General features: G+C 43.4%; 1 protein-coding gene across 6 annotated transcripts in view; it reads right to left on the bottom strand.

The window, feature by feature from the left end:
• The window catches only part of zmp:0000001167 (protein phosphatase 1 regulatory subunit 12A), a 19937-nt gene continuing 6781 nt past the window's right edge, over positions 1 to 13156 (bottom strand). Inside the window, exons 4-26 of one of the 6 annotated variants that reach the window (XM_050073336.1) lie at positions 11312 to 11468; positions 11002 to 11146; positions 10826 to 10900; positions 10625 to 10704; positions 8027 to 8235; positions 7748 to 7857; positions 7461 to 7658; positions 7216 to 7298; positions 7028 to 7117; positions 6739 to 6840; positions 6559 to 6660; positions 6369 to 6459; positions 6141 to 6287; positions 5944 to 6046; positions 5729 to 5832; positions 5552 to 5611; positions 5409 to 5431; positions 5244 to 5298; positions 5042 to 5146; positions 3996 to 4046; positions 3728 to 3778; positions 3424 to 3439; positions 1 to 1317 (exon numbers count right to left, since the gene is read on the bottom strand). In XM_050073336.1, coding sequence (XP_049929293.1) covers positions 3431 to 3439; positions 3728 to 3778; positions 3996 to 4046; positions 5042 to 5146; positions 5244 to 5298; positions 5409 to 5431; positions 5552 to 5611; positions 5729 to 5832; positions 5944 to 6046; positions 6141 to 6287; positions 6369 to 6459; positions 6559 to 6660; positions 6739 to 6840; positions 7028 to 7117; positions 7216 to 7298; positions 7461 to 7658; positions 7748 to 7857; positions 8027 to 8235; positions 10625 to 10704; positions 10826 to 10900; positions 11002 to 11146; positions 11312 to 11468 — 2150 coding nt within the window. In that variant the 3' untranslated portion in view covers positions 1 to 1317; positions 3424 to 3430. The remainder of the gene's footprint in view (positions 1318 to 3423; positions 3440 to 3727; positions 3779 to 3995; positions 4047 to 5041; positions 5147 to 5243; positions 5299 to 5408; positions 5432 to 5551; positions 5612 to 5728; positions 5833 to 5943; positions 6047 to 6140; positions 6288 to 6368; positions 6460 to 6558; positions 6661 to 6738; positions 6841 to 7027; positions 7118 to 7215; positions 7299 to 7460; positions 7659 to 7747; positions 7858 to 8026; positions 8236 to 10624; positions 10705 to 10825; positions 10901 to 11001; positions 11147 to 11311; positions 11469 to 13156) is intronic. The other 5 variants (XM_050073334.1, XM_050073333.1, XM_050073332.1 and 2 more) reach the window with 5 other exon arrangements.

Genomic DNA, 13156 nt, shown 5'->3' with positions numbered 1-13156 from the left:
TACAAACACTTTTTTTTATTAGGGTGCAGACATCCATTCAATATATTAGAAAACCAACGTGTGAAGAAAGGCTACATGGAATTTTACTTCAAAGGGGGGTATTATTCAAGACTAATATTTATACACATATAATATACATAACCATGCTCCCTTGTAAGAGAGGAATTGATGAAAAACTATGAAAATAATATCTTTATCGATGGCAATAATTAAACCATCCATAGCATGATAGGCTTCGACAGAATTTTATTTTCTTAATAACTGTGCAATGACCTTTGACCTTCAGCTATGACTTCGCCCTCTACTTACTAAGTGAGAGGGCGCTGCTCAGAAATAAGTTTGTCTGTCTGGAGGACGGGCAAAGCCTCGCTCATCTTTTATTGCTTTGCAGAGAGTAAAGTGCTGTGGTCGACTGACCGGGTCGTTTTTTTTTAAGAGCATGGAGTGTGTCTGTGGTCACAAAAATAAAAATGCATGTGGGGAAGTGCATAGGTGGAGAGGTAGGTGGGTTCAAACACTTGCATGTGGAAACAAAACAACCCAACAGAGCTTCGTGGACTTCCCCCCCGTCGTCAGGACGGTGCTGAATGTAAAGACAGGGCCAGAGCTGTTTTTATTTTTCAAAGAACTACACCAAAACCTTCACTTCTTGACAACACATTAGATTTGACTGTGAGCGGGGTAAATTCGTGAATGTGTGACGTGAGTGTGTCCACAAAAAAAATTAATAATAATAAATACTAAGTGGGAGCTTTAAGGCCCAAGCTGCCTTGTGCGCTCGTGGAATGTGCATGGAGGAAGTATGTGATGCACGCATAGGAATGTGTGTGCATGTTAGTGTTCCCCTGATGCACAGTCGTAGAAGATGTTTCGTGTGTTGCACCAGCCGTGGGCATTCTGGCTGTCGTCGAGTCTCATGTTGCAACTGTGGTAGCCTCTGACCAAAGCCACAGGCCTTCGTGCCATGGGTCTTCCTGTGACAAACGGGCAGTAAGGCACACAAAAGCCTCTCCAGCTGTTCACGGAGAGGCATCACAATCCAACTCAAGCTGTGGTGTTCATGTACGTAGGACATTCTGCTGCTTCTCTCCCCCTCTCTCTCTCGCTCTCTTTGGCACTGGGAGGAATGTGTGGACGCAGGGAGGGAGGGAGGGAGAGAGGGAGAGAGGGATAGATGGATGGTTGGATGGAAGGAGGAGGGGGTTCCCTGCTCTTCGTGTCTCTCTCTGTCTATTTGGAGAGTTTGCTGATGACACGGATCAGTGCTCCATTTTCATCTTTAAGACGCTGGTTGTCTGTTCTCAAGTCGACCAGAACCTGGTGGTAGAAATTTAATTCACATTAAAACAATATATTAATGGCTTAATGATTTTATTGCTCGCTTTTATGTAACTGGATTATAAGATACTGGACTTTAAAGGTATACTATGCAGGATTTTCCTTAATTACATTTTATAGTTTCACACAGAAGTAATCCCTCTCAATCCTCACTTATGACCCCCTCTCAGTGTGTGGCAGTGTGAGAATCTGTCCTCTGCCTGTATTTTCCTGTTTTCTTCTTGTTTTCTGTGTTTGGGATGTTTGTGGGCGTGTACCGCCACAGCGCTCAGGTGAGGTCAGGACTTTATATAAAGGTAGTGACCAGGTGCCAGACTGTACGCAGCAGGCATCCAAGAGACAAATTGTAGAAAAAAACGCAAATGCAGTGCGGCCAAAAGCCAAAGGAGAGTAAATTTGGCCCTGGCTTTTACTTTCACTTTCACTGGCGAGCATGTTTACAAACAGTAACCAACAGTCCTGCACAGTGTACCTTTAAAATGACATGTTACAGGCAGTTTTCACAGCAGATAGTTTGACAATTTATTCATATCAATGCTATAAATTTTTCTAACAAAGCTGATGCCACAAAATGTAAAGGAAGCAGGACACCTAACTCATATTAAATAGTTAAGAGGAAGACAGCAGGGGTCACTTTTAAATTTGCTAGGTTTTTGTAAACCATAAGGATAATGATCTTTTGCTGTTTTTGCTTTAGTGCAATGCAAATAAGTCATGTTTAAATCCTCTGCGGGATACACTACAGTGTCAGAGGCCTCCAGAAGGAGCTAAAAAAGTAAAGAGGCAGAAAAAAACTAGAAATATCAGCACAGAAATGATTTTCAATCTTGTTTAAAAGAGGGTATTTTATTAAAAAATAAATCTGTATTAATCCAAAAATATTTTATAGCATGCAAAAAAAAGACAAAGAAATAGTTTGACATTTTAAGAAATGTATTTATCTGCTTTGTTACGAGATTTAGATGAAAAGATGAACACCACTCTAGTGCGTGTACGGTAAATATGTAGTGAATACAAATATTCAGGTATGACCAATTATTCCTGATTATTTACTAGGCCTGCTTAACATTTTTGCCAGGCGACCAGCGACACCACTCCAAAGATTGAGGTCACCTTTAGTCAGGTTAGCTGTTTCCACTCGTTAGCAGCCTTTGTGCTAAGCTAAGCTAACCAGCTGCTGGCAGTAGTTTTATAATCACCATAAAGCCATGAGAGTGGTATCAATCTTCTCATCTGATTCTCAGAACGATACTGAATCAGCATATTTCATCAAAATGTTGAACTATTCCTTTAACCCTTTGAAACCTGAGCAAAGTGGCTTGATTTATTTCAAAAACACATGAAGAAGGCAACAAGCAACAAATGAAGAAATGCCCAAAAATAGCAAGAAATGAGTAAACAGAAAATTCAGAGTAAGAAAATTAGTCTGGGGAAAAAAAAGGTAAAAACAAACAAGGAAGTTATGTGGAAAAAGTGATTAAGTTTTTTTTTTTGTTATTTGTGGAACATTTCTTATCAAGTTTCTCATTGCCTTTTTCCCTATGATTTAAAAAGGTATTGCACCGATTAGCTCAGGGCTCAAAGGTTTAAACTTGTGAAAGGTGTCTGAAAGCAGCACAAGAAAAATTAAGTCACTGTGTGAGTTGTCCGGACACAGTTCTCAACATGGAGGCAGCTGAGCCGGCAGCTAGCAGCTAGCGATGCTAACTCCATAACCAGTGCTAAACAACTGCAACAGTGCTGACAGAGCTAACTGTGTTAACCGGGGGAAGTGGAGGGTGTGTGCTACGCTTCCGCGCTGTTCTGATATCAGTGGTAACTGCCGTATGAGCACAGTGCAAAGTGGCTGTGATAAGATGTCAGTTGGATACACACATGCACTAAGATACATGTGAGGCTGGACTGAATTTCCGCAACATACCACAGAGAAGCTCAGATTACAACACTCGCAGAAGGAGCATAACTTCATTTTCTGCTCAAGACGCCATCACTCCACCAAATCTTTACATAGCAAAGAGTGGTTTGCTGCTATATTAATGCTCTGAGTGTCACAAACAGGATGTTTAAAGAAAAGGACTTTAATACCTATCGTTCAGTATTGCTGGAGACATCAGACAGTTATGAGAGCGCAGAGATCAGATGGGTTTGAGGTAGTTGTTAGGTAGTCCAAAAGAAACATCCATTATGAGAAAAACCAAAGACCACATTAATCACATGTAGCAGAAGACAATGACCAACCCCCCCTGAAAAACTGTTGTGAAAAGGTGTACTGTGTAAAACAACTCTCCAGTGTACCTTCACAACACCGCTGCCTGCACAAGCTAAAGCCAAGCTAATCAAGCAGAAGCATGCAAAGTGTCTGTGGCCATGACAAGACTCATGTCCTCACCTTTAGCTCCTCCTCCAGCTCTGCCATTCGCCGCTCCAACATCCTCCGGTCCTGACGCCGGGAAAACGGGAGGGAGTGAGGGGCGGAGAGGAGGTGGTGATGTAGAGTAACAGGAAAGACCACAGAGGGTGAGCGAAAACAGGTGAGAAAGTGGTTCAAGTGGAGAGAAGAGAGGAGAGAGTGTCAATAGAAAGCAATGGTGGCAGTAGTGAGGCAGTCGAAGCTACAAAAACAACAACGGTTAACACCATCGGCAGGGATGCATTACCTTTCTCTCCAGCTCCAGCAGGGCTGAACAGTCACTGAAGCGCTCCTGTCTCTGTTGGATACAACAGATCAAACACATTAACATCATCATCACAACAGCAGGTTTACATGATCACTTCAAGGCCTGGGTGCAAAAATACATCATTAATATCAAAGCTCCAACCTGCAACATCTTGATGTGGATGTCCATTTGCTACATTTGCTTGTTTGCTCACTTGAATTCTTCTGTATTTATTTACTGTATTAAACATAAACAAGCTTTTACGGCATGGACAATTTAACATGCAAATACACCAAGCATAACCATGATCCTGGGTGTAAAGCTTCCACTACAACCTATGTTATGTCGATGTCTGATGATTTAATGTTGCACTGTTTGCTAGCTAGCAAGCTAAAGCTAGCATTTGTATTATTGTTTGTGGTAACAATTTATTACTACAACCCAATAAACAAACTCTTGGCCCACTGAGAAGTGTCCTACGTTCCACACTAAAGGTTTTGACTGTCATGACTCATGAGTGCACCATCTGGGTACTGATAGTGCAATACAATACTACGATACTTCTCAGTGTGAACAAGTATCTGATTTGAGACACAGCACAAGTGAGGCTGTAGAGGCAGAATCCCTGAATGTACTGATGAGACAAAGGGTACATTGCATTGCTAATGAATCCAACTTTTCGTTTGTAAGAGGATGACTGAATTATTTCTTCTTTTAAAAATCCACATTTTGTGCTTTCATGTCACACAATACAGATTGAACTGAGATCAAAATCTTGATCCAAAAAACACAGACAAAGAGATGTTTTGTTTTCATCTTCAGAAGTAGATGGAATAAATACAGTAAGGTTTGAGTAGACGGCATGACAGGTGATAGCCACCACCTGGCACAGAATCAGGAATTCAAAGGAAAAAAGATGTCAGTACTGCTCACAATTACAGGACCTGTTGATTGCCGGTTTTACCACTTCAAGATGTTTCCTTTTGCATTTCTTTGAGGAATTTAACAATAACAGTTTGTGTTTAACTTCGTGAGTGTGTCGTCACCTGTGTGGCCTTTTCCAGGTCCAACCTGGTCTGACTGATAATCCTCTGGGTGTCCTGCAGCTGAGACTGGAGCTGACTGTTTTCTCTGGAAACCTCCTCAAACAACTGACACACACACAGACAGACACACAGAGCGGTAAATAACTGGGACAAACAAGAAAAACACAGTTTCTGACCTCAAAATCACTTCAGTCTGTCTGACCTTCTTAAAATCCTTGGCGTCAGAGTCTCCTCCCTGGGTGCAGTCGTTAAAGGACCTGAGCAGACGAGCAGAGGTTAGAGGTCAGAGACACTGCTATCACTGAGACTGTGCTGACAGAGTGAAGAAAGAAGGAAAAATCGAACAGGTCAAAGGCTGAATACATACCTGGAACTTAAGTTTTGGTTTGTCTGTAAACAGAAAGGACAAGCAAACAAGTTATGTCTGGTGTCTAAGGTTACTGTCAGTCAGTCATACCACAAATAAAGACACACACACACACACACACACACACACACACACACACACACCTGTGGATCCAGCCCACTGCCTGAGAACTCTTCCTCTCCACTGGGATCATTGTCATCACTCTACAGAAAGCAAAGACAATGCATGTTCTTATGTAATACTAAAGTTACAACATGACTGCCTTTGTTTTTTCATTCCTGCCTCAGTTTTCCAGATAAAAAGATTTTAGAGGCGTTTACCTCCCCGGTTCTCTGTGCCTTCCTTTTGGCTCGAGCTTGTCTCCTCTCTCTGCGCTCCCTGGCCCATCTCTCCGTCTCGCTCTCCCCCGTGCTGGCCTCAACATCTGGAACAAAGCCAGACAGCAGTGGTTTAAGAGCTAATCAAATGTTTCAACAAACATCGCTGCATTGTCAAGCTTTCCTATTTGTGACAAAAGGGAAGTGGTGATGCGAACCTCTCCTGTCAGATGTCTGAGGGCGTGGAGTGCCAGCGGGCTGTGTGAGGCCCAGCAGGTCAGACTTCTGCAGGCTGGCAATACGAGACCTCCAGCTCACTTCCTGTAAACACAGCATCCCCCGCACTCTGTGACGTCACATGACATTATATAAGAGCAGCCAACATAGGCCTATAACTCTGATATATGGCTCTCACCCCCTCCTCTCCCTTCTTCGCTTTTGCCTCCTTCTCTTTCTCCTTCTCCTTCTCTTTTTCCTTCTCTTCCTCCTCCTTCTTTTCTCTCCCTTTGTTGTCCGTTTTCATTGTCTTCTCCGCCTCCTGCAGATCTGTTAGCGTCACCCCCTAGATGTGAGAAAGAGAAAACGTGTGTATCAGACTGACACACAGTATTTCTGTGAACACCTGGGCTGGTGATGTCTGTACCTGAGTGGAGCGGCGGGACTGCCGCGCGTGTCTGGAGCGAGCCTTCCTCTGTGCCTCTGCCTCCTCATCCCGCACTGGCGTCAGATATGATCTACACATGTCACACACTTTTAGGTTCAACAGCATCAGGCCCACAATTAACAGACATCAGCCCTTTGACATCCACACACACGCAATAGCCTTGACTCACTTGCGCCTCTGCTTGGCCTCCTGTTCGCCAGTGGTTGTGCTCCGAGAGTTGGAAGTGGTGACGGCAAACTGATCCTTCTTTTCTGTCTGTTCCTGAGGCAGTCTTATGGAGAAATATAAGCAGTGACTATCAGATCTTTTAGTTGAGTGAGGAAAATTAATTTGTATAAAAATGGATTACCTCTGAGCCAAGACACTATTAAGGCGACTGAGTGGAGCGGGGCTTGTTCCTGTGCTAGCTGAGGTCACGGTGGGGTCATCCAGTCTCTTTCCATAAGATGAGCTAGAGAAAACACAAAGCCCGTTGGAAACACAAAGGCATCTTTCACAGTCTCACACACTCACACACACACACAAATTAGTATTCACTGCTGGGGGATTGTAATAAGCTGTGACACAGCAAAAACAAAAATCACACACCAACAGGAGAGCAAACAAATACAAGTCAGGCAGTGAGCAGCGTGACTAACCTGTGAAGCAAAGAGGGGGTGGAACTAGTGAGATCATTCCCTGATTGACTATGAAGGCGCCGGGTGTAAGAGGAGCTACGACTTAGCCAACTGAGGGAGAGACAGGGTGACAAGGGCACATATGCAGTGACTCAGAAAAACAGATTCTGGTTTCACAAGCGCAGACACATATGAGAGCAGCGGCCCACCTGTTGGAGTTGTCAGGGCTGCTGTCTGGAATACTGAAGAGTCTCCGTGTTGGGATGGGCGGTACCCGAGCGAGCCTCGGCTCCTGAGAACAAAGGGTGAGAGTGGTTCATCAGGTTTTTTTTATACTATGATTCAGCAAATGGAAGCTATGAAAGAAGCCTTTATTTGAAGTCATGTTATGAAAAAATAACTGGTTTAATGGGCGTATGAATCCTTGAATCATGTGAGCACCCGTGGTGCGTACCTTGGTGTCGGCTTCAGAGCTGAGGCGGGGACTGGAGGCAGAGCGAGTCATGCCCAGGACAGTCTCTGGAGGTCTGCTGGGGTCCTGGGTGGAGTCAGAAAGTCCAGCTGAGCCCAGAGTCACCGAGCTGCCCGCTTTCCTCAGAGACGTTCTCCAGGAGCCCGGGGCCTCTGTGGCCGGGGGCTTGCCTGGGTCCTGCTATGGAGCAAACAGAGGTCATCCGCTGTATTGTTGTCATACAGCTGAAACACACATTCGATTCTCTATATAACATCTCTGAATATTACCTTTTTGACTTGGCTTGCAGCAGTACTCGTTGACATGGAGGTAGGAGGCAGGCTGGTGGTGTTGCGTTTGTTGTTCAAGTTGTTTATGATCTCTCGGTTTTTCGCTTTCTCTGCAACCGTGCAAAGGTCAGAAATGAATAACTCACTGAGAGAATCATAAAGAAGTCAGTCATAAAACCCATCTGATAAAACATGTCAGCTCTTTAATTCAGTTCCTGTGTCAAATATTATTACTAATCACAACTCAGACTCCCTTCAGACATTAGCAGCTTCTCTCACCCGACTCAGCGTCACTCTCCGATTCGCTCTCCTCCTCTGAGCTGGAGCTGCTGGAGGCCTTCCCCTGGCCCTGAGGCTGGTTCTGTCCCGTTTGGCCTCCTTCCTCCTCCTCGTCCTCAGCCGGGCTGCTCTGCAGGGCAGGGGGTGGGTGCTTCTCCCGCTCGTGGAGGCAGATCTTCTCCTTACTGCTCATACGAGAGATAGAAGTCCTGCAGGGGCGGGGCCAAGGTGGGGTGGAACAACAGGTGGCATGCAGGGAGCTGATCAGTGAGGGCAATCATTCCACGTGCAGCCAATTAGAGCGAGCATGCGCCGATCAACACTTCAGTGGGTGGAAAAGTGGGTCACTTTCTGTGATGTCGTGTGTGGCACTGCTGTCTTATCACTAGATCACCATTTAGTGATATGAAACTTCAATCTAGAGTGTTTTAATTGATCACTTATTTTTGATAATGTCTCCTCAATATATGATGATGCAAACGTCACACAAACCCACAAATGTGTGTCCCAACCACATACAGTATACTACAGTAAGTATATGCTTTGTACTGTTTAGATTTTGAACTATTTTGGCTTTTAGTGTGCGAGAAATTCACCTATATTATTCTAAAAGGGCAGCTCCATTTTTTTGTGGTGGTGACGGTGATGGGGTGAGGTTATATCATTCTGTCTTCAGTCTATTGCTTCCCAGTAGTGAACCTTTGTTTTAGCGGCAAAGTGCTTTTTTCCCAAGCCCTTCTAAAAACGTTTTCCCACGTGACCTGACATATATAGGTTTCTGCATGATGATGTTGCTACATAAAAACCGCTGAGCCCCCCTGATGCGCCTCTTCAAGGACTGAGCAAAGCCTTCTTTAAAAACTGTGTGTTACCAATCTTACGCTCCTAATTTGGAAGCAGAAGCAGAAGCAGACAGGAGTACCAGCTGGGAAGCTAAGCAATGTAATGCTGTGAACGACACGTCTGTTGGTGTTATTGTGTGTCTTTCGGAGCTGAACTAACTAATCAAGGCAGCAGTAGACCAGCAACTACTGTGTCCTGCAAGGTAAAATTACTGTGTTCTGCTAATGGAGTCTGGCTTCGGAGAGGGCATAGACAAGTTTCAGTTTCAGTTCAGTCGCTCATGAGAAAGGCCTGTCTGACAGCAAGGTAAAGCAGTGAAAATAAACTAAATATAGCATACCCTTGAAACTCACAGATTTTTTAAAGCTTGCTATAATATGTTTTGTTGCTGCCCCCATCAACAGCCACCAGACTCTTTTAACAGAAAAAACGAGTTGCTGGGTGACTTTCACAACCAAACTTATGTGGCGTCCACAGCAGTACATTACTTGGCTTCTATGGCGGTACTCCTGTCTGCTTCTCATGACTTGGAGCAAGCCGACTGCCATTTACTGTTGTAATACACTGACTATGGCTCTACTATGGATCTCCTTGTACACAAAGCCCTACATGGGCTAGCTCACTAAATATCTTTATAAGAAAGCTAAGAACTAATATGTTCACTGTAGCCTTTAACTAGCTCTGACTTACTGATACAGGTCTGACACTCTTTCTTTTTATGCTTTTACTTAATATTTACGCTTCACACTGCTGCAACCCTTTCAAAATCTTTGTTATACTGCCCTATTATTATTATTATTATTATTATTATCATCTATAAACGTGTTAAAATACAGGAATAGTATAATTAAATATTAGTTGAAATATACAGTATACATGTGGCATTATATTATACTGAATTTAAATAAAAGTTTAATAATAACAAATTAGCACCAGCTTCCACCTCCAAATACGCATGATACAGTCACATTAAGTCATATTGTCAGTGAACTGTGTGTGTGAGGGATGAGGACAGGGAGGGCGTCAGCGCTGTAATGCACATCACCGCTTTTTGCTAACAGCTGGGGGCGTTTCTATTTGAAAAACGCAGAAAAGAACGCAGATGAAGTCGACCTTTAAAGTTCACAATGTGAAAACTCGGCGGTATGTTGAGTTGCCAGTTATTTAATTAGCTAGATTAGCCAAAAACAGACATTACTGTCTTGTCATTTATGATATTATGATAAATATCGATACAGTGATATAAAATTATCATGATGAAGGATTTTATCAATACTGCAAATCCCCCCAAAAAATGCTCCTTTAAAATACATATTATTCAATATTTTTCTTAAGTTATGCAATGTTAATTTTTTATTTTACTTACATTAGTTTTTGTGAAAGTATGCCTGGGCTGATTACCGTTCTCCCTCTCTGTTGCAGTGTAGGACAAAAGTATCTATTAAAACCAGGCTGAATTTGAGGAATTTTAGAGTGTTTATATTTTTCATTTATCCAATGTGTTCACACTATAAAACAGTATTCAGTATGAAACTGGGACACAGACTGTTGTTGCCTGCTACGTCTATCCAGTGTCATATCAGTGGATAGAAGCAACAAGGTTAAAAAAAAAAAGAAAAATGCCAGGAGGTTTATCATACCTGCATGCAAACTACTGGAACTGGGATTACTGGGATTCAGCTGAGGAACAGCGTAGCGTGTGCCCACATACACACACACAAACACATGCCTGCACACCAACACACTGGCACTGACCTGCGTGTGCGAACTGGTACCATGGAGATTGGCGGGCTGGTCTCAATAACAGGAGTCTGTTTCTCTTTCTCGCTGCGTAACTGAAGAGGAATATAAACACACATAAACATGGAGAACATTCGCTGCTGTAACACTATCAATCATATCAGGTTTATCTAACTGAGTGAGATAGTTGTGGAGCCTATGTGGAGGCGGACTCACGGCGTTCTGCTTCTTCTGCAGCTCCTCCAGAGTGTCCACGAGGTTCTCATCTGCAACATCTAGAGGTGTTTGGCCCTAGAAGGACATCGAGAGTGCATCATCAGTCAACGCACAAATAAAGGCTTCAACTTATATAACAGCTCATGCAGAGGAGAGGTTGTTTGTCTCGCACTCACCACGTTATTGACAGCACCCATATCGCACATGTGGTCAGCCAGCAGGGAGCAGGCCTCCTCCTGCCCCCAGTGAGCTCCTGCGTGCAGGGGCGTCCACCCATCGATGTCCCTGCTGTCCACGTCCACCCCGCACTGTAACAGCACCCTGAGGAGGGGAGTGAAGAGGGAGGAACGCAAATAAGCGGGGGAGAAGATGAGGAGTATTTAGGAGGAGAGGCTATGAATAAAAGCTGTTTGACTTTGTGTGATACCAAATTAAGACAAAGCTAACAAGCTGTCATCCCCCTCATGTGTGGAGACCGATTCTCACTTCAGAACTTCAATGTAGCCTTTGGCAGCGGCAACGTGCAGAGCGGTCGCCTTGGTGTTTGGGTGAGGTGTGAGGGTGCCACCTCCTGCCAGCACCGCCATGGCGTCCTGGAGCATGATCCTCTCCTCCTCCTTTCTGGCCTTGTCCACGTCTATGGCTGTGATGCACACGCGAACACACAGTGGTGAATGACAAAGCAGACACACACACACAGACATCAGAGTTTAGATCTTTTAAAGCCGAATAATCACTTGTCAGTTTTATCTATAACACACACAATAAGCTGCAGACAAAAGACAAAATACCCAATTTCACATTAATTTATCTTGTAGGCTCTTTATCATCTGTAACTTCAGTTGCACGATGGATCGCAGCGATGTCTGTATTTGTCAGTGATAAAGATGTAAGCCTGGAGGCTCGGCACACTCCAGTACTATGAAGGTCACAGAACATTTGGTACACAGCGACTCTGCCCTCATTTCTTTGCCTATTTTTGTGTCCTCTGAGTGAGACGCGTGCTCTAAACGTGACCGCTTGTAAAAAACAGGACAACAATGTAAAACAGGTTTTTGGGGCTTTTATGAGAATAATTTTAGAGGGTTTTTTTCACCCCAAGTAGCCTGAGCTGTGTATGAGTTCCTAATTTATTCCACTCATTGAAAATTTTATGGGTGCCAAAGCTGTAGAAAACCGCTCATTCAAACCACATGGAATATGGAGCAAAGTACCTAAAAGCACCTAATCATCCACACTGTGCTCACATTGTTTCAAACATCAGCAGCCTTCAAGCAGCAGGTTGAAAATTATGATCTGATACTTCATGTACACACATACTGTAAGTGTTTGAAAGAGTTTTTCCAAAAGAAAGCCTGTACCCATCAGTGAAGCAGAAAGTTCTCGGTTAATTTGGCACCATTATTTAACATACTGATACTTTTGTTTCCAAAATGAAAAGGCCTAAAATACTGGCCTAATAGCAACAATAACAACTTATTCATGGGGTATATTTCTGATAGAATGGCATGTTGTTGCTGTAAGTAGGACAAATGTTAGTTGGAAATACCAGAATATAGCAAAATAAATGTTCTATAAATAGTAAGAGTAAGTACTAGGAGTGCAACTCATGGGGTCCCGAAAAAAAGGCAGAAAAAGCTATCACAATTTAAAGGAATACGTCACCAATTACATGATCATTTGTATAGAACTTATGCCCCTCATGTAACATTGAATTCATGAAAAAAACGTTCTTGCATATCCTCATGGTGAACGAAGGATCCAAAAACCACAAAAATTCTTGATGAATCTGTGTGAAAGGGGACCGCATATAACAACAGCAAAACTACATCAAGAACATCCAGTGCAGAAAATTTATCCAGTCATATGCTCACTGCTTCCCAAACACATGCATTTTTGCCAAAGCATTACTATTTAAAATATTCACATACGAGAAGCGTGCCCGGTTAAGCACGTGCATTTAAACTCTGCTCATGCACTCCACTGAGTAGAGTTTAGGGCTGTCCCGAATACCATTTTTTAACATTCGGACCTTAATTTGTCTTCTGATTAAATCGGAACCGTTGAGCAGTGCCGTGCACTGTAGAGCCGATGCGCTGCTGGTTCTGCATGCCTGAATAGAATATAATGTCTATAGCCTTACTGTTGTGTGCAGCCTTATAGACTGAGTTGAGTAGTGATGCACGGGTCGACCCGTAACCCGCGGGACCCGCAAATGGACCTGCGGGTCGGGCAGCAGTGATCGTCTGTTAAATCGGTCTGTAAATGATATTTTGACATTATTATTATAATCTATTAATCTATAATCTATTACTGTCATGGCATCCGAAG

The sequence above is a fragment of the Epinephelus moara genome, chromosome 20, assembly GCF_006386435.1.
Source record: "Epinephelus moara isolate mb chromosome 20, YSFRI_EMoa_1.0, whole genome shotgun sequence".
Classification (NCBI taxonomy): Eukaryota; Metazoa; Chordata; class Actinopteri; order Perciformes; family Serranidae; genus Epinephelus; species Epinephelus moara.
Note: the sequence above shows the minus strand (reverse complement) of the source record. Positions and strands in the feature narration are given on the sequence as shown.